We start from the raw sequence: 21143 nt of genomic DNA on the forward strand, positions 1-21143 counted from the left end.
ATTCTCCATTTTAATTTTTGTCTCCAAAACACACATTATTTTAATGTCTTCTTTTCTAACAAAATCAGCAACTTCTTTGTGTTTAGATGGGTTGTTAAACCCCCTAACATTCCATGATGATATTTTAAAAGACATGATAAACTTAATAAATGCAACCAGATCACCACAAAAACAACAAAAAGATATTTACCTCCTTTTCTTCTTCTGGCTGCCTGATTTGCCAGAAGACTTCTTCTTTGTTGAGCTGCCCACTTTGAGACCATCAGTCCCCTTACCTCCCAGAATTTCTGGAGAATTAGCTTTCATTTCCTCTTTTCCCACATTATGGCCAATATCCTCAACTGCAGGGCTAACATTTTCTACAACATCAGGAAGGGGAAGATCAATAAGCTCCGTATCAACCTCAACAGAAATGTCAGCCACTGGAAGGTTAGCCCCCTCAGATTGGATCTCAGGTTCACCCCTTTTAGTAGCAGATGAACTGTTGACTTCAGGAGGGACGCTGTGAACAGGGGAGGATGGGTCCCCCACTTTTTTCTTGCCCTTATCCTTGACAGTGGTCCATCCCTCATCATCTTCAATCTGTTCCTCTGAATTCTTCTGCAATTCAATGAGGTGAGTTACTTGAGCAGAAAGACAGGTCTTAGTCTCATGCCCAAAAACATGGCAGTGTGTACATCTCGAGGGAACCCCTTGGTACTCCACATGAATGTTCATAGAAGCATCACCATCAGTGAGAAGAAAGCTGTCAGGGAATGCCGATTCAGCTGATATACCCACACACAGTCTAGCAAAAGAGATCCTACTTCCAGAAGAGGTAAGTTGATCCATAAACAAAGGGACACCCACAGCACTGGCTACTCTCCCTAACCCTTCCCCATCCCAATATTCCAGAGGAATGTTAAAAAATTTTACCCAGATAGGGATGGTCTTCTTGTCTTCCTTAGACAGTTTCATCATGCGATGCCACTGTTTCAATATCAGCAGAAAGCCACTTACATACCAAGGTCCCCCCTCCAGCACATCTATACAACAATCACGATTTTCAAACATAAAGAAGAAAAAACCGTCATCATTCTTCAGAATTTCTACCAAACCCTTATGCTTCCACATATTATTAGCATTATTTTTGATAAGGGTGTGAGGCAAATTTTTGTCAATAAAGTACCCTACCAGGCAAGCATCCCATTTCACCGTGGGGGAGGGGGGAGGCATCTCAACCACAATTTTATCTTGATCCATTTTGGGGGGGTAATAGTTGAGTTTTACCTCTGATCGGACTGAAGACGACGCCACGTTAGCCCACGATCTACCCTCAGGGGGTCTGTTCTGCCCTCGGCCTCCACGACCACCCCTAGTGTTGGTATTTGCTCCTCGACCATGGTGTTGAAAACCACCACTAGTGTTACCCTCAGATCCGACAGGATTGAGTCCCGAATCCTCAGAACCACGATCATTACGACTACCTCTAGGGCTGCCATGTGTATCAGATTCATCAACACCCAGATCTTGGTCCTCCATGACCAGATCCCCTTTTTCCTTTGCAATCGGTGGCGAAGAGTGATCCACCTCATCCACAGTTACTCCATGAGCGATACCCCGATTTTTAGTAATCTCCACACTATCAGGCAGGTCCAACAGCTTTGATCGCCTTTCTCCTTCAACCCTATCGGACCAGTTAGTGGACATCGGGGTTAACAACACTGGCATTGTAGATCCAACAGTAGGACGGTTTTCGTCCATCGCCGATCTGGCCTTGATAGCCGCAAGCCGGTCAGAAAGGTCTTGGATGGATGACGCCGTAGCCCCACTCCGTTTCTTCTCACTATTTTGTGCAAGCACAACTAGGTTATCCAACTCACGTTCAGAGAGATCTAAACACTTAGGGCTAAATTCTCCAAACGACCCACTGAATCTCTCGTTCCCTCTCTCCTCATTAATATTCGCATTAAAGTTTCCTGCAGTAACCAAAGCATCAGATACAGTTTCCATTTCAAGAATGATCTCACAAAAGAAAACGAAACCCTAGAAACGCAGGTTTCTAGAGAGATGCGGGAGCTTCTCACTCTAACCCATTGTAAGTTCTCTTTTGTTCTCGAACTAATTCGGTTGGACAACTAATAGCTTCATTAGCTTAAGGGGCCAAACTTAACTCAAACTAATTTTTCTTGGCCTCCTTGAAAGAGAATTTATTGAGTAATTGTAGCTTGACGATATTAGGATTACTTAAACAACTCATTTAATGTTTCTTAAATCAGCTAAGTGTTCAATTCTCAAGTCCAAAATGATTGATTTGAATTCGGTTTAATTTTCACACTGTTCCCCTTACATTTCTTTCTCTCTAAATTTCTCTTTTACCACTCAAGAAGGAAGTTTTTCTCTCACTCTCTTCGTCCTTCGTCCTTCTCCGTGCTTTTCTCTTTTGTTGTAGGAACTAATTAGCTTTGCCGACTAATAGTTTCATCAGATTAACTGGCCAAGTTCAGCTCAAACTAATTTTGCTTAGCCTCTAAGAAAGACAAGCTACTGAGTAATTGTAACTTAACAATATAAGTTTAGCATCAGCAACTCATTTAATGTTTTCCAAATCGCCTAGCTGTTCAATTCTCCTGTCAAAAAGCATTAATTTGAATTTGCGTTAATTATCATCCTATTTCCCTTTCTTTTCTCTAACCTTCTCTCCTAACTCTCAAGAAGAAAGTTTCTCTCTAACTCTCTTCGTCCTTCTCCATCCATCTCTCTTTTGTTCTGGGAACTAATTTGGTTAGTCAACTAATAGTTTATTAGCTTAAGTGGCCAAGTTTAACTCAAACTAATCTTGGTTAGCCTCCAAAAAGGAGAATTTACTAAACGAGATTAGTTTAACTTAATAAACTCATTTAATGTTTTCTTAACCAACAACGTGTTCAATTCTCACGTCCAAAAGGATAAATTTGAATTCTCTTTAATTTTCTTCCTATTTCCATTTATGTTCCCTTACTTTCTCTTCTAATTCTCAAGAAGAAAGTTTCTACCTAACTCTATCCGTCCTTCTCCAAGCTTCACCCTTTTGTTCTAGGAAATAATTACCTTGGGCAACTAATAGTTTCATTAGCTTAAGTTGTCAAGTTTAACTCAAACTAATCTTGCTTAGCCTCCAAGAAAGAGAATCTGCTGAGCAGTTGTAGCTTAACGATATTGTTTTAACTAAAGCACCCCATTTGAGGTTTCGTAAATTAATTTAAGCACTTCATTTAAGGTTTCGTAAATCATCTAAGTGTTCAATTCTCAAGTCGAAACGGATGATTTGAACGCGCTTTAATTTTAATCCTATTTCCTTTTCTTTTATCTAACTTTCTCCTCTGGCTCTCAAGAAGAATGTTTCTCTTGAACTCTCTCGGTCCTTCTCCTCCCTTCACTCGTTTGTTCTCGAACTAATTAAGTTGGGCAACTACTAGCTTCATTAGCTTAAGTGGCCAAACTTAACTCAAACTAATTTTTCTTGACCTCCGTGAAAGAGAATTTGCAAAGTGATTGTATCAGCTAAGTGTTCAATTGTCAAGTCCAAAAGGATCAATTTGAATTCGATTCAATTTTCATCCTATTCCCCTTACATTTATCTCTCTGTAAATTTCTCTTTTACCACTCAAGAAGGAAGTTTTTTTCTCACTCTCTCCGTCCTTCTCCGTGCTTCCCTCTTTTGTTCTAGGAACTAATTAGCTTTGGCGATTAATAGTTTCATCAGACTAACTGGCCAAGTTCAACTCAAACTAATCTTGCTTAGCCTCCAAGAAAAAGAAGTTACTGAGTAATTGTAACTTAACAATATAAGTTTAGCAAAAGCAACTCATTTAACGTTTTCTAAATCGCCTAAGTGTTCAATTCTCCTGTGAAAAAGCATTAATTTGAATTTGCTTTAATTATCATCCTATTTCCCTTTCTTTTCTCTAACCTTCTCTTCTAATTCTCAAGAAGAAAGTTTCTCTCTAACTCTCTCCGTACTTCTCCATCCATCTCTCTTTTGTTCTAGGAACTAATTTGGTTAGGCAACTAATAGTTTCATTAGCTTAAGTGGCCAAGTTTAACTCAAACTAATCTTGGTAAGCCTCCAACAAAGAGAATTTACCTAACGAAATCACTTTGAGTTAAGAAACTCATTTAATGTTTTCTCCATCAACAACGGGTTCAATTCTCATGTCCAAAAGTGTAAATTTGAATTCCCTTTAATTTTCTAACTATTTCCATTTATTTTCTCTAACTTTCCCTTCTAATTCTCAAGAAGAAAGTTTCTCTCTAACTCTCTTTATCCTTCTCCAACCTTCTCTGCTTTGTTCTAGGAAATAATTACCCTAGGCAACTAATAGTTTCATTGGCTTTTTTATTTTTTTGGGTGAATAGGTTCATTGGCTTAAGTTGCCATGTTCAACTCAAACTAATCTTGCTTGGCCTCCAACAAAGAGAATCTACTGACTAATTGTAGCTTAACGGTATTCGTTTAACTTAGGCACCTCATTTAAGGTTTTGTAAATCACCTAAGTGTTCAATTCTCAAGTCCAAACGGATGATTTGAATTCGCTTTAAATTTAATCCTATTTCTTTTTCTTTTATCTAACTTTCTCTTCTAGCTCTCAAGAAGAATGTTTCTCTTGAATAGTCTCGGTCCTTCTCCTCCCTTCTCTCTTTTGTTCTCGAACTAATTCTTCTTTTTGGGTGGAGAAGTCATAAAATAAAAGACAAAAAACTTAAACCACGACAAGGGGCATACCCCAGGCCCTAACCAAAGCACTATACAGGAAACCAGAGAAAGAAAAAACAAAAACTAAGCCATTCCAGAATTACCCAAAAAAACTGACGAAACAAACAGAACAATCTGGACAAATAAATGAAATACGTCCTAACCTAAATAAACCATACATAATAGAAATAGCCAAAAATGTGTTCATGTGCCGCATGAAAAATGAGGAGCATGAACACACTCGATCACAGGCAGCAAAAAGTCAGATGAAATCCATATGTCATGTACACCCGTGTACATCCCACACGGGTAGGCAAAACACCAACAGATTCTAATATAAACAAACATAATAGAAAATCAGACTTCACACACGAGGCGCATATAGCAGCCATCAACACAGGCAGGTCCAGCTTCAAGCCACGAGACACACCGAACTGAAAAGAACAAGATAGGCAGACCCAGCCATCAACACAGGCAGATCCAGCCATCGACACAAGCAGACAGCCATCAACACATGCAAATCCAGCCAGCAACACAGGAAGAACAAGACAACACATGTGACCCGGACAGATTCTACACATTATAGTAGACCCTGTAATGCAGCAAGGACCAAACAGAATTAAGTAACCAACAGTAGAGGACTTTGCAAAACTCAGAAATCTGAAGCAGTTAACATCACACATATAATTGCTCACTACACTCAACCCACAAATATCTATGCTCACATCACTCGGGAAACAGCTCCATATACCTGCAAAAGAGAAAGATACAGTGATATATATAAGCATGTTAGTTCCTCTCAATGTGGCTAGTAAATTGGGGGTTATGGAGTGTTTATTCCTCACACGAAACTCAACCCTCAGACTGGTTTGGTGTACACTCATCCATCAGTTTTCCAGGAATCCAAGCACCTATATGAATAGCAAACATTAGGAAACCCCACAATTTATTTGCTAACCTTCACTCAACCCACATTTAGTGAACTCTCAATCCTCACATCAGCAGCAGCATGCTTCAGCATAGTACGAGGCAGTTTCCATGAACTAAGATACGAGCTGTCATTATGGTTAGTCTTGGTTATATGCATTACCCTGAACCTAACCATATCTACAATACACTTAATAACCACCTCTTCAGGGACCATATCTTTACTGAACACTCTATTATTCCTAGCAACCCATAACTGGTACACAGTACAAGTAAAGGCAAGCTTGGTAATAATAGCCCCCCAGGGATTTCCCTTTCACAGATTTAGCAATAATCTGGACCAAATCATCCCAAAGGAAGGATGGCCAAACAACATTTATTTTACCTTTAATACAAGACCACACTCTTACTTACCCAAAAAAAAAGACCACACTCTTTCCGAAAATGGACATTCAAAAAAAAGGTGATTGTGGTCTTCATGATGGTACTGACAAAATGCACACACAGCAGATTGCGTCACACCAAACAGATGCAACCTGTCCCCAGTGTTAAGACGGCCAAGGATCGCCATCCAAACCACAAAACTCACTTTAGGGATATTGTGAGGGCCCCAAATTAAATGTGACCAATTCACATGGTCATAGTGAGTTCGTAATGCATTCCAAGTGGATTGGATGGTGAAGTTCCCATCATGAGCAGGGCACCAACTAACACTATCATGGCCACCAGTAGGGAGGAGATTTGAAGGAGTTTTGTTAATGAGATCCATAATCTCCCAAGAAGAAGGAAATGGCCATCTCCAAGATTTTCCCTCCACAATCTGACTCACCTTAGCATCTATGCTTAAGGCGGTGTCGTACACAATACGCCTCCCAAACTTATCCCAAATAGAACCTATTGGATGCCAATTGTCAAACCATAAGAAAACTCCAGATCCATCTCCCACCTTATACTTGATTAAGGGGTAAATTATAGTTCTTAGGGAGAGAACTTTCCGCCAGACCCAAGAGGGGTCATTTGGCACCCTAACCCTCCAAAAACTCCTACCTTTGAGGAGATAAGACCTACACCACATAGATTGCTCACCCCCAGAGAGGAGGAACCAAACATGTTTCACAATAGCAGCTTTTTTCCACACAGGAATGGACTTAAACCCCAGACCCCCTTCCTTCCTGGGAGAGCAAATTCTATCCCAAGAAACCATAGCCCCATGAGTTTTCATCTCACAACCCGACCAAAAAAAAGCCCTAAAAAGACGCTCGATAGACTGGGTGACTTTCTTTGGGAGAATGAATAGAGAGGTCCAGTACACTTGCATCGAAAACAAAACAGATTGGATCAGTTGAGCACGGCCAGCATAAGTAAGGCACTTATTTGTCCAGCTCTTAATCCTTTTAGCTATCCGATCCACAAGTTGATCACAATCAGAGGCTTTAAGTTTCGTGGAAACTAAAGGGACCCCCAGGTATCTCACAGGCAACTTGCCTTCACTGAATTGACAAACCCCAAGAATCTCATCCCTCAACTCATTATCACAACCAGAAAAGAATATATGACTCTTAGCAGGGCTAGGTGACAACCCAAACAGGCTCTTAAATTCTTCTAACCCCAGCTTAATGGACCGAACAGTGAACACATCCCCCTTACAGAAGATCATTAAATCATCTGCGAAGCACAAGTTAACTATCTTAGGTTGATCACATCTCCAATGGAATTTAAATGCAGGATGCGAAGCCTTCTCAGCCAAAATTTTAGAGAGAATTTCCATAACTAAAACAAAGAGGTAAGGGGACATAGGGTCACCTTGTCTCAAACCTCTCTCCCCCCTAAAATAACCATGCAAACTCCCATTAATGCAAATGGAATAGATGGGACTAGTCATGCAAGCTTTGACCCAAAGAACCATGTTAGGGGGGAAACCCATAGCATTTAGGATATCAAGAACAAACTCCCATCTTACATTATCATATGCTTTCATGATGTCCACTTTCATAGCACACCTGGGAGACTGAGAAAATTTATGATACCCCCTCATAAGTTCCTGTGAAAGGAAGATATTGTCAGCAATTCTCCTACCGGGGACAAAAGCTGATTGCACAGGGTAAATAAGATCATTCAGAACAGATTTGATCCTATCAGCAATGATCTTAGAAATACACTTGTACAAAGTATTACAGCAAGAAATGGGTCTAAAATCCCCTACTTTTTCAGCATTTGGGATCTTCGGGATAAGAGCAATGGAGGTGCTATTTATTTCCCGAAGAAGCTCTCCCGATGAGAAAAAAGATTTGATGGCTTGGACAACCTCTCTCCCCACAATGTCCCAGGCTTTCAGAAAAAACCCGCAGAATAGCCATCAGGGCCGGGGGCTTTGTTGGGTTTTAGAGACCTGAAAGCATCAATGATTTCTTTCTCAGTAACATCCCGAGCAAGACTATGATACTGAGTGTCAGAAACTCTCTTGGTGATAAGACCATTAATCCTCTCAGACCCATTATAATTGTCCACAAACGGCTTACCGAACAAATTTGTGAAGTAGTCCACAAAAGAGTTATGGATCTCAGCACTATTAGTCACCCTCTCCCCATTCGGGAGCACAACACTATGAATACGCCCCTTATTCACATTTCCCTTAACATTTCGAAAGAAGAACTTTGAATTCCTGTCCCCTAAACCAAGCCATTGGACACGAGATTCTTGATGGGCAAGACTTTCCTCAGCTTTACTGAGATCAACATATTTAATGTAAGCAGCCATTTCCAGTTCCTGAAAATGGAGATTCATCGGATCTTTATCAAGCTTAATTTGAGAATTAAGAAGTTGATCCTTAGCAGCACCAACACGGATGGAAATCTCACTATACTCTTTTTTGTTCAGATCTCTTAGGATAGGCTTAAGGGTTTTAAGCTTCTGACAAACCCTAAACATAGGGGATCCCTTAATGTATTTAACCCAAACACCATGCACGCTCGGGAGGAAACTAGAGTGATTAGCCCAAAAGTCAAAAAACTTAAAAGGCTTTTTGAATTTTGCCTCCTCCCCCCCAAGATGCACAACAACTAGGGAATGATCAGATACGCCCGGAGGAAGAAAGAGAGCATAGGAGTTAGGGTTAGCAGACAACCATCTCTCATTTGCAACAACTCTATCAATTTTTGAAGTAATAAAATTCCCACCCCCCCGCTTATTGGACCAAGTAAATTGACACCCCTTGTAACAAAGATCATCCAACTCAGACTCCAAGACTAGTCTATTAAACAACTCATTTGCTTGACTCCACGTGTCCTTTCCCCCCCATTTTCTCATGAGAGAATCTAACAGCATTAAAGTCACCAAGGAAAATGGATGGGTGACTAGCATGGTTGAGAGCAATTTTCTTTAAATCAAAAAATAGAGGAACTCTCAACTCATGTTTATTCTCAGCGTAAACAAAAAAGGCAAATAAACTGGAATCTGTATCAAAAACGTGGATTTTGACAAAAATATACTGGTTTGATTGTTGAAGCATCAAAATATCACAAAAGTTTGGGTCCCAGCACACCCAAATTCTTGCTGGTAGATCTGGTTGTGAATTTGACAAAAGATTCCAATTTTTAAAGCTATTTGCAAAAAGTTTAGCTTCATTCTCCATTTTAATTTTTGTCTCAAAAACACACATTATTTTAATGTCTTCTTTTCTAACAAAATCAGCAACTTCTTTGTGTTTAGATGGGTTGTTAAACCCCCTAACATTCCATGATGATATTTTAAAAGACATGATAAACTTAATAAATGCAACCAGATCACCACAAAAACAACAAAAAGATATTTAGCTCCTTTTCTTCTTCTGGCTGCCTGATTTGCCAGAAGACTTCTTCTTTGTTGAGCTGCCCACTTTGAGACCATCAGCCCCCTTACCTCCCAGAATTTCTGGAGAATTAGCTTTCATTTCCTCTTTTCCCACATTATGGCCAATAGCCTCAACTGCAGGGCTAACATTTTCTACAACATCAGGAAGGGGAAGATCAATAAGCTCCGTATCAACCTCAACAGAAATGTCAGCCACTGGAAGGTTAGCCCCCTCAGATTGGATCTCAGGTTCACCCCTTTTAGTAGCAGATGAACTGTTGACTTCAGGAGGGACGCTGTGAACAGGGGAGGATGGATCCCCCACTTTTTTCTTGCCCTTATCCTTGACAGTGGTCCATCCCTCATCATCTTCAATCTGTTCCTCTGAATTCTTCTGCAATTCAATGAGGTGAGTTACTTGAGCAGAAAGACAGGTCTTAGTCTCATGCCCAAAAACATGGCAGTGTGTACATCTCGAGGGAACCCCTTGGTACTCCACATGAATGTTCATAGAAGCATCACCATCAGTGAGAAGAAAGCTGTCAGGGAATGCCGATTCAGCTGATATATCCACACACAGTCTAGCAAAAGAGATCCTACTTCCAGAAGAGGTAAGTTGATCCATAAACAAAGGGACACCCACAGCACTGGCTACTCTCCCTAACCCTTCCCCATCCCAATATTCCAGAGGAATGTTAAAAAATTTTACCCAGATAGGGATGGTCTTCTTGTCTTCCTTAGACAGTTTCATCATGCGATGCCACTGTTTCAATATCAGCAGAAAGCCACTTACATACCAAGGTCCCCCCTCCAGCACATCTATACAACAATCACGATTTTCAAACATAAAGAAGAAAAAACCGTCATCATTCTTCAGAATTTCTACCAAACCCTTATGCTTCCACATATTATTAGCATTATTTTTGATAAGGGTGTAAGGCAAATTTTTGTCAATAAAGTACCCTACCAGGCAAGCATCCCATTTCACCGTGGGGGAGGGGGGAGGCATCTCAACCACAATTTTATCTTGATCCATTTTGGGGGGGTAATAGTTTGAGTTTTACCTCTGATCGGACTGAAGACGACGCCACGTTAGCCCACGATCTACCCTCAGGGGGTCTGTTCTGCCCTCGGCCTCCACGACCACCCCTAGTGTTGGTATTTGCTCCTCGACCATGGTGTTGAAAACCACCACTAGTGTTACCCTCAGTTCCGACAGGATTGAGTCCCGAATCCTCAGAACCACGATCATTACGACTACCTCTAGGGCTGCCATGTGTATCAGATTCATCAACACCCAGATCTTGGTCCTCCATGACCAGATCCCCTTTTTCCTTTGCAATCGGTGGCGAAGAGTGATCCACCTCATCCACAGTTACTCCATGAGCGATACCCCGATTTTTAGTAATCTCCACACTATCAGGCAGGTCCAACAGCTTTGATCGCCTTTCTCCTTCAACCCTATCGGACCAGTTAGTGGACATCGGGGTTAACAACACTGGCATTGTAGATCCAACAGTAGGACGGTTTTCGTCCATCGCCGATCTGGCCTTGATAGCCGCAAGCCGGTCAGAAAGGTCTTGGATGGATGACGCCGTAGCCCCACTCCGTTTCTTCTCACTATTTTGTGCAAGCACAACTAGGTTATCCAACTCACGTTCAGAGAGATCTAAACACTTAGGGCTAAATTCTCCAAACGACCCACTGAATCTCTCGTTCCCTCTCTCCTCATTAATATTCGCATTAAAGTTTCCTGCAGTAACCAAAGCATCAGATACAGTTTCCATTTCAAGAATGATCTCACAAAAGAAAACGAAACCCTAGAAACGCAGGTTTCTAGAGAGATGCGGGAGCTTCTCACTCTAACCCATTGTAAGTTCTCTTTTGTTCTCGAACTAATTCGGTTGGACAACTAATAGCTTCATTAGCTTAAGGGGCCAAACTTAACTCAAACTAATTTTTCTTGGCCTCCTTGAAAGAGAATTTATTGAGTAATTGTAGCTTGACGATATTAGGATTACTTAAACAACTCATTTAATGTTTCTTAAATCAGCTAAGTGTTCAATTCTCAAGTCCAAAATGATTGATTTGAATTCGGTTTAATTTTCACACTGTTCCCCTTACATTTCTTTCTCTCTAAATTTCTCTTTTACCACTCAAGAAGGAAGTTTTTCTCTCACTCTCTTCGTCCTTCGTCCTTCTCCGTGCTTTTCTCTTTTGTTGTAGGAACTAATTAGCTTTGCCGACTAATAGTTTCATCAGATTAACTGGCCAAGTTCAGCTCAAACTAATTTTGCTTAGCCTCTAAGAAAGACAAGCTACTGAGTAATTGTAACTTAACAATATAAGTTTAGCATCAGCAACTCATTTAATGTTTTCCAAATCGCCTAGCTGTTCAATTCTCCTGTCAAAAAGCATTAATTTGAATTTGCGTTAATTATCATCCTATTTCCCTTTCTTTTCTCTAACCTTCTCTCCTAACTCTCAAGAAGAAAGTTTCTCTCTAACTCTCTTCGTCCTTCTCCATCCATCTCTCTTTTGTTCTGGGAACTAATTTGGTTAGTCAACTAATAGTTTATTAGCTTAAGTGGCCAAGTTTAACTCAAACTAATCTTGGTTAGCCTCCAAAAAGGAGAATTTACTAAACGAGATTAGTTTAACTTAATAAACTCATTTAATGTTTTCTTAACCAACAACGTGTTCAATTCTCACGTCCAAAAGGATAAATTTGAATTCTCTTTAATTTTCTTCCTATTTCCATTTATTTTCCCTTACTTTCTTTTCTAATTCTCAAGAAGAAAGTTTCTACGTAACTCTATCCGTCCTTCTCCAAGCTTCTCCCTTTTGTTCTAGGAAATAATTACCTTGGGCAACTAATAGTTTCATTAGCTTAAGTTGTCAAGTTTAACTCAAACTAATCTTGCTTAGCCTCCAAGAAAGAGAATCTGCTGAGCAGTTGTAGCTTAACGATATTGTTTTAACTAAAGCACCCCATTTGAGGTTTCGTAAATTAATTTAAGCACCTCATTTAAGGTTTCGTAAATCACCTAAGTGTTCAATTCTCAAGTCGAAACGGATGATTTGAACGCGCTTTAATTTTAATCCTATTTCCTTTTCTTTTATCTAACTTTCTCCTCTGGCTCTCAAGAAGAATGTTTCTCTTGAACTCTCTCGGTCCTTCTCCTCCCTTCACTCGTTTGTTCTCGAACTAATTAAGTTGGGCAACTACTAGCTTCATTAGCTTAAGTGGCCAAACTTAACTCAAACTAATTTTTCTTGACCTCCGTGAAAGAGAATTTGCAAAGTGATTGTATCAGCTAAGTGTTCAATTGTCAAGTCCAAAAGGATCAATTTGAATTCGATTCAATTTTCATCCTATTCCCCTTACATTTATCTCTCTGTAAATTTCTCTTTTACCACTCAAGAAGGAAGTTTTTTTCTCACTCTCTCCGTCCTTCTCCGTGCTTCCCTCTTTTGTTCTAGGAACTAATTAGCTTTGGCGATTAATAGTTTCATCAGACTAACTGGCCAAGTTCAACTCAAACTAATCTTGCTTAGCCTCCAAGAAAAAGAAGTTACTGAGTAATTGTAACTTAACAATATAAGTTTAGCAAAAGCAACTCATTTAACGTTTTCTAAATCGCCTAAGTGTTCAATTCTCCTGTGAAAAAGCATTAATTTGAATTTGCTTTAATTATCATCCTATTTCCCTTTCTTTTCTCTAACCTTCTCTTCTAATTCTCAAGAAGAAAGTTTCTCTCTAACTCTCTCCGTACTTCTCCATCCATCTCTCTTTTGTTCTAGGAACTAATTTGGTTAGGCAACTAATAGTTTCATTAGCTTAAGTGGCCAAGTTTAACTCAAACTAATCTTGGTAAGCCTCCAACAAAGAGAATTTACCTAACGAAATCACTTTGAGTTAAGAAACTCATTTAATGTTTTCTCCATCAACAACGGGTTCAATTCTCATGTCCAAAAGTGTAAATTTGAATTCCCTTTAATTTTCTAACTATTTCCATTTATTTTCTCTAACTTTCCCTTCTAATTCTCAAGAAGAAAGTTTCTCTCTAACTCTCTTCATCCTTCTCCAACCTTCTCTGCTTTGTTCTAGGAAACAATTACCCTAGGCAACTAATAGTTTCATTGGCTTTTTTATTTTTTTGGGTGAATAGGTTCATTGGCTTAAGTTGCCATGTTCAACTCAAACTAATCTTGCTTGGCCTCCAACAAAGAGAATCTACTGACTAATTGTAGCTTAACGGTATTCGTTTAACTTAGGCACCTCATTTAAGGTTTTGTAAATCACCTAAGTGTTCAATTCTCAAGTCCAAACGGATGATTTGAATTCGCTTTAAATTTAATCCTATTTCTTTTTCTTTTATCTAACTTTCTCTTCTAGCTCTCAAGAAGAATGTTTCTCTTGAATAGTCTCGGTCCTTCTCCTCCCTTCTCTCTTTTGTTCTCGAACTAATTCTTTTTTTTGGGTGGATAAGTCACAAAATAAAAGACAAAAAACTTACACCACGACAAGGGGCATACCCCAGGCCCTAACCAAAGCACTATACAGGAAACCAGAGAAAGAAAAAACAAAAACTAAGCCATTCCAGAATTACCCAGAAAAACTGACGAAACAAACAGAACAATCTGGACAAATAAATGAAATACGTCCTAACCTAAATAAACCATACATAATAGAAATAGCCAAAAATGTGTTCATGTGCCGCATGAAAAATGAGGAGCATGAACACACTCAATCACAGGCAGCAAAAAGTCAGATGAAATCCATATGTCATGTACACCCGTGTACATCCCACACGGGTAGGCAAAACACCAACAGATTCTAATATAAACAAACATAATAGAAAATCAGACTTCACACACGAGGCGCATATAGCAGCCATCAACACAGGCAGGTCCAGCTTCAAGCCACGAGACACACCGAACTGAAAAGAACAAGATAGGCAGACCCAGCCATCAACACAGGCAGATCCAGCCATCGACACAAGCAGACAGCCATCAACACATGCAAATCCAGCCAGCAACACAGGAAGAACAAGACAACACATGTGACCCGGACAGATTCTACACATTATAGTAGACCCTGTAATGTAGCAAGGACCAAACAGAATTAAGTAACCAACAGTAGAGGACTTTGCAAAACTCATAAATCTGAAGCAGTTAACATCACACATATAATTGCTCACTACACTCAACCCACAAATATCTATGCTCACATCACTCGGGAAACAGCTCCATATACCTGCAAAAGAGAAAGATACAGTGATATATATAAGCATGTTAGTTCCTCTCAATGTGGCTAGTAAATTGGGGGTTATGGAGTGTTTATTCCTCACACGAAACTCAACCCTCAGACTGGTTTGGTGTACACTCATCCATCAGTTTTCCAGGAATCCAAGCACCTATATGAATAGCAAACATTAGGAAACCCCACAATTTATTTGCTAACCTTCACTCAACCCACATTTAGTGAACTCTCAATCCTCACATCAGCAGCAGCATGCTTCAGCATAGTACGAGGCAGTTTCCATGAACTAAGATACCAGCTGTCATTATGGTTAGTCTTCAAATTGGTTATATGCATTACCCTGAACCTAACCATATCTACAATACACTTAATAACCACCTCTTCAGGGACCATATCTTTACTGAACACTCTATTATTCCTAGCAACCCATAACTGGTACACAGTACAAGTAAAGGCAAGCTTGGTAATAATAGCCCCCAGGGATTTCCCTTTCACAGATTTAGCAATAATCTGGACCAAATCATCCCAAAGGAAGGATGGCCAATCAACATTTATTTTACCTTTAATACAAGACCACACTCTTTCCGAAAATGGACATTCAAAAAAAAGGTGATTGTGGTCTTCATGATGGTACTGACAAAATGCACACACAGCAGATTGCGTCACACCAAACAGATGCAACCTGTCCCCAGTGTTAAGACGGCCAAGGATTGCCATCCAAACCACAAAACTCACTTTAGGGATATTGTGAGGGCCCCAAATTAAATGTGACCAATTCACATGGTCATAGTGAGTTCGTAATGCATTCCAAGTGGATTGGATGGTGAAGTTCCCATCATGAGCAGGGCACCAACTAACACTATCATGGCCACCAGTAGGGAGGAGATTTGAAGGAGTTTTGTTAATGAGATCCATAATCTCCCAAGAAGAAGGAAATGGCCATCTCCAAGATTTTCCCTCCACAATCTGACTCACCTTAGCATCTATGCTTAAGGCGGTGTCGTACACAATACGCCTCCCAAACTTATCCCAAATAGAACCTATTGGATGCCAATTGTCAAACCATAAGAAAACTTCAGATCCATCTCCCACCTTATACTTGATTAAGGGGTAAATTATAGGTCTTAGGGAGAGAACTTTCCGCCAGACCCAAGAGGGGTCATTTGGCACCCTAACCCTCCAAAAACTCCTACCTTTGAGGAGATAAGACTTAACCCAGCTACACGACATAGATTGCTCACCCCCAGAGAGGAGGAACCAAACATGTTTCGCAATAGCAGCTTTTTTCCACACAGAAATGGACTTAAACCCCAGACCCCGTTCCTTCCTGGGAGAGCAAATTCTATCCCAAGAAACCTTAGCCCCATGAGTTTTCATCTCACAACCCGACCAAAAAAAAGCCCTAAAAAGACGCTCGATAGACTGGGTGACTTTGTTTGGGAGAATGAATAGAGAGGTCCAGTACACTTGCATCGAAAACAAAACAGATTGGATCAGTTGAGCACGGCCAGCATAAGTAAGGCGTATTTGTCCAGCTCTTAATCCTTTTAGTTATCCGATCCACAAGTTGATCACAATCAGAGGCTTTAAGTTTCGTGGAAACTAAAGGGACCCCCAGGTATCTCACAGGCAACTTGCCTTCACTGAATTGACAAACCCCAAGAATCTCATCCCTCAACTCATTATCACAACCAGAAAAGAATATATGACTCTTAGCAGGGCTAGGTGACAACCCAGACAGGCTCTTAAATTCTTCTAACCCCAGCTTAATGGACCGAACAGTGAACACATCCCCCTTACAGAAGATCATTAAATCATCTGCGAAGCACAAGTTAACTATCTTAGGTTGATCACATCTCCAATGGAATTTAAATGCAGGATGCGAAGCCTTCTCAGCCAAAATTCTAGAGAGAATTTCCATAACTAAAACAAAGAGGTAAGGGGACATAGGGTCACCTTGTCTCAAACCTCTCTCCCCCCTAAAATAACCATGCAAACTCCCATTAATGCAAATGGAATAGGTGGGACTAGTCATGCAAGCTTTGACCCAAAGAACCATGTTAGGGGGGAAACCCATAGCATTTAGGATATCAAGAACAAACTCCCATCTTACATTATCATATGCTTTCATGATGTCCACTTTCATAGCACACCTGGGAGACTGAGAAAATTTATGATACCCCCTCATAAGTTCCTGTGAAAGGAAGATATTGTCAGCAATTCTCCTACCGGGGACAAAAGCTGATTGCACAGGGTCAATAAGATCATTCAGAACAGATTTGATCCTATCAGCAATGATCTTAGAAATACACTTGTACAAAGTATTACAGCAAGAAATGGGTCTAAAATCCCCCACTTTTTCAGCATTTGGGATCTTCGGGATAAGAGCAATGGAGGTGCTATTTATTTCCCGAAGAAGCTCTCCCGATGAGAAAAAAGATTTGATGGCTTGGACAACCTCTCTCCCCACAATGTCCCAGGCTTTCAGAAAAAAACCCGCAGAATAGCCATTAGGGCCGGGGGCTTTGTTGGGTTTTAGAGACCTGAAAGCATCAATGATTTCTTTCTCAGTAACATCCCTAGACTATGATACTGAGTGTCAGAAACTCTCTTGGTGATAAGACCATTAATCCTCTCAGACCCATTATAATTGTCCACAAACGGCTTACCGAACAAATTTGTGAAGTAGTCCACAAAAGAGTTATGGATCTCAGCACTATTAGTCACCCTCTCCCCATTCGGGAGCACAACACTATGAATACGCCCCTTATTCACATTTCCCTTAACATTTCGAAAGAAGAACTTTGAATTCCTGTCCCCTAAACCAAGCCATTGGACACGAGATTCTTGATGGGCAAGACTTTCCTCAGCTTTACTGAGATCAACATATTTAATGTAAGCAGCCCTTTCCATTTCCTGAAAATGGAGATTCATCGGATCTTTATCAAGCTTAATTTGGGAATTAAGAAGTTGATCCTTAGCAGCACTAACACGGATGGAAATCTCACTATACTCTTTTTTGTTCAGATCTCTTAGGATAGGCTTAAGGGTTTTAAGCTTCTAACAAACCCTAAACATAGGGGATCCCTTAATGTATGTAACCCAAACACCATGCACGCTCGGGAGGAAACTAGAGTGATTAGCCCAAAAGTCAAAAAACTTAAAAGGCTTTTTGAATTTTGCCTCCTCCCCCCCAAGATGCACAACAACTGGGGAATGATCAGATACGCCCGGAGGAAGAAAGAGAGCATAGGAGTTAGGGTTAGCAGACAACCATCTCTCATTTGCAAGAACTCTATCAATTTTTGAAGTAATAAAATTCCTACCCCCCCGCTTATTGGACCAAGTAAATTGACACCCCTTGTAACAAAGATCATCCAACTCAGACTCCAAGACTAGTCTATTAAACAACTCATTTGCTTGACTCCACGTGTCCTTTCCCCCCATTTTCTCATGAGAGAATCTAACAGCATTAAAGTCACCAAGGAAAATGGATGGGTGACTAGCATGGTTGAGAGCAATTTTCTTTAAATCAAAAAATAGAGGAACTCTCAACTCATGTTTATTCTCAGCGTAAACAAAAAAGGCAAATAAACTGGAATCTGTATCAAAAACGTGGATTTTGACAAAAATATACTGGTTTGATTGTTGAAGCATCAAAATATCACAAAAGTTTGGGTCCCAGCACACCCAAATTCTTGCTGGTAGATCTGGTTGTGAATTTGACAAAAGATTCCAATTTTTAAAGCTATTTGCAAAAAGTTTAGCTTCATTCTCCATTTTAATTTTTGTCTCCAAAACACACATTATTTTAATGTCTTCTTTTCTAACAAAATCAGCAACTTCTTTGTGTTTAGATGGGTTGTTAAACCCCCTAACATTCCATGATGATATTTTAAAAGACATGATAAACTTAATAAATGCAACCAGATCACCACAAAAACAACAAAAAGATATTTACCTCCTTTTCTTCTTCTGGCTGCCTGATTTGCCAGAAGACTTCTTCTTTGTTGAGCTGCCCACTTTGAGACCATCAGTCCCCTTACCTCCCAGAATTTCTGGAGAATTAGCTTTCATTTCCTCTTTTCCCACATTATGGCCAATATCCTCAACTGCAGGGCTAACATTTTCTACAACATCAGGAAGGGGAAGATCAATAAGCTCCGTATCAACCTCAACAGAAATGTCAGCCACTGGAAGGTTAGCCCCCTCAGATTGGATCTCAGGTTCACCCCTTTTAGTAGCAGATGAACTGTTGACTTCAGGAGGGACGCTGTGAACAGGGGAGGATGGGTCCCCCACTTTTTTCTTGCCCTTATCCTTGACAGTGGTCCATCCCTCATCATCTTCAATCTGTTCCTCTGAATTCTTCTGCAATTCAATGAGGTGAGTTACTTGAGCAGAAAGACAGGTCTTAGTCTCATGCCCAAAAACATGGCAGTGTGTACATCTCGAGGGAACCCCTTGGTACTCCACATGAATGTTCATAGAAGCATCACCATCAGTGAGAAGAAAGCTGTCAGGGAATGCCGATTCAGCTGATATATCCACACACAGTCTAGCAAAAGAGATCCTACTTCCAGAAGAGGTAAGTTGATCCATAAACAAAGGGACACCCACAGCACTGGCTACTCTCCCTAACCCTTCCCCATCCCAATATTCCAGAGGAATGTTAAAAAATTTTACCCAGATAGGGATGGTCTTCTTGTCTTCCTTAGACAGTTTCATCATGCGATGCCACTGTTTCAATATCAGCAGAAAGCCACTTACATACCAAGGTCCCCCCTCCAGCACATCTATACAACAATCACGATTTTCAAACATAAAGAAGAAAAAACCGTCATCATTCTTCAGAATTTCTACCAAACCCTTATGCTTCCACATATTATTAGCATTATTTTTGATAAGGGTGTGAGGCAAATTTTTGTCAATAAAGTACCCTACCAGGCAAGCATCCCATTTCACCGTGGGGGAGGGGGGAGGCATCTCAACCACAATTTTATCTTGATCCATTTTGGGGGGGTAATAGTTGAGTTTTACCTCTGATCGGACTGAAGACGACGCCACGTTAGCCCACGATCTACCCTCAGGGGGTCTGTTCTGCCCTCGGCCTCCACGACCACCCCTAGTGTTGGTATTTGCTCCTCGACCATGGTGTTGAAAACCACCACTAGTGTTACCCTCAGATCCGACAGGATTGAGTCCCGAATCCTCAGAACCACGATCATTACGACTACCTCTAGGGCTGCCATGTGTATCAGATTCATCAACACCCAGATCTTGGTCCTCCATGACCAGATCCCCTTTTTCCTTTGCAATCGGTGGCGAAGAGTGATCCACCTCATCCACAGTTACTCCATGAGCGATACCCCGATTTTTAGTAATCTCCACACTATCAGGCAGGTCCAACAGCTTTGATCGCCTTTCTCCTTCAACCCTATCGGACCAGTTAGTGGACATCGGGGTTAACAACACTGGCATTGTAGATCCAACAGTAGGACGGTTTTCGTCCATCGCCGATCTGGCCTTGATAGCCGCAAGCCGGTCAGAAAGGTCTTGGATGGATGACGCCGTAGCCCCACTCCGTTTCTTCTCACTATTTTGTGCAAGCACAACTAGGTTATCCAACTCACGTTCAGAGAGATCTAAACACTTAGGGCTAAATTCTCCAAACGACCCACTGAATCTCTCGTTCCCTCTCTCCTCATTAATATTCGCATTAAAGTTTCCTGCAGTAACCAAAGCATCAGATACAGTTTCCATTTCAAGAATGATCTCACAAAAGAAAACGAAACCCTAGAAACGCAGGTTTCTAGAGAGATGCGGGAGCTTCTCACTCTAACCCATTGTAAGTTCTCTTTTGTTCTCGAACTAATTCGGTTGGACAACTAATAGCTTCATTAGCTTAAGGGGCCAAACTTAACTCAAACTAATTTTTCTTGGCCTCCTTGAAAGAGAATTTATTGAGTAATTGTAGCTTGACGATATTAGGATTACTTAAACAACTCATTTAATGTTTCTTAAATCAGCTAAGTGTTCAATTCTCAAGTCCAAAATGATTGATTTGAATTCGGTTTAATTTTCACACTGTTCCCCTTACATTTCTTTCTCTCTAAATTTCTCTTTTACCACTCAAGAAGGAAGTTTTTCTCTCACTCTCTTCGTCCTTCGTCCTTCTCCGTGCTTTTCTCTTTTGTTGTAGGAACTAATTAGCTTTGCCGACTAATAGTTTCATCAGATTAACTGGCCAAGTTCAGCTCAAACTAATTTTGCTTAGCCTCTAAGAAAGACAAGCTACTGAGTAATTGTAACTTAACAATATAAGTTTAGCATCAGCAACTCATTTAATGTTTTCCAAATCGCCTAGCTGTTCAATTCTCCTGTCAAAAAGCATTAATTTGAATTTGC

The 21143-nt window shown here is 40.4% G+C and overlaps 2 protein-coding genes across 2 annotated transcripts; both read right to left on the reverse strand.

Moving 5' to 3' along the window:
* Positions 1-5678: 5678 nt before the first annotated feature.
* On the reverse strand, positions 5679-8965 carry LOC145805749 (uncharacterized). Its single transcript, XM_082900944.1, has 3 exons — positions 8031-8965; positions 6147-7773; positions 5679-5897 (listed from the first exon to the last, which is right to left on the reverse strand). The coding sequence occupies exons 1-3, from the start codon at positions 8963-8965 to the stop codon at positions 5679-5681; spliced, it is 2781 nt and encodes a 926-aa protein (XP_082757070.1).
* Positions 8966-14942: 5977 nt separating this feature from the next.
* Positions 14943-20498, reverse strand: LOC145805750 (uncharacterized). Its single transcript, XM_082900945.1, has 5 exons — positions 18697-20498; positions 17919-18609; positions 17329-17795; positions 16374-17278; positions 14943-15775 (listed from the first exon to the last, which is right to left on the reverse strand). The coding sequence occupies exons 1-5, from the start codon at positions 20496-20498 to the stop codon at positions 14943-14945; spliced, it is 4698 nt and encodes a 1565-aa protein (XP_082757071.1).
* Positions 20499-21143: the final 645 nt, after the last annotated feature.

The sequence above is a fragment of the Camellia sinensis genome, chromosome 13 (assembly GCF_055761805.1).
Source record: "Camellia sinensis isolate YWXY chromosome 13, ASM5576180v1, whole genome shotgun sequence".
Taxonomy (NCBI): domain Eukaryota; kingdom Viridiplantae; phylum Streptophyta; class Magnoliopsida; order Ericales; family Theaceae; genus Camellia; species Camellia sinensis.

Bases quoted from the DNA above. Each gene is read 5' to 3' on its own strand.
- LOC145805749 (XM_082900944.1), bottom strand. From the start codon at position 8,965: ATGCTGTTAGATTCTCTCATGAGAAAATGGGGGGGAAAGGACACGTGG. The intron at 7,774-8,030 runs GTCTCTAAAACC...CATTGCTGATAG, and splicing joins GAAATCATTGATGCTTTCAG to GATCAAATCTGTTCTGAATG. The intron at 5,898-6,146 runs GTGTGTGCATTT...ACTGTGTACCAG, and splicing joins TTGGTGTGACGCAATCTGCT to TTATGGGTTGCTAGGAATAA.
- LOC145805750 (XM_082900945.1), bottom strand. From the start codon at position 20,498: ATGGAAACTGTATCTGATGCTTTGGTTACTGCAGGAAACTTTAATGCG. The intron at 18,610-18,696 runs GTAAATATCTTT...ATGGAATGTTAG, and splicing joins AGCCAGAAGAAGAAAAGGAG to GGGGTTTAACAACCCATCTA. The intron at 17,279-17,328 runs GTATCATAGTCT...TGATGCTTTCAG, and splicing joins AAGAGAGTTTCTGACACTCA to GTCTCTAAAACCCAACAAAG.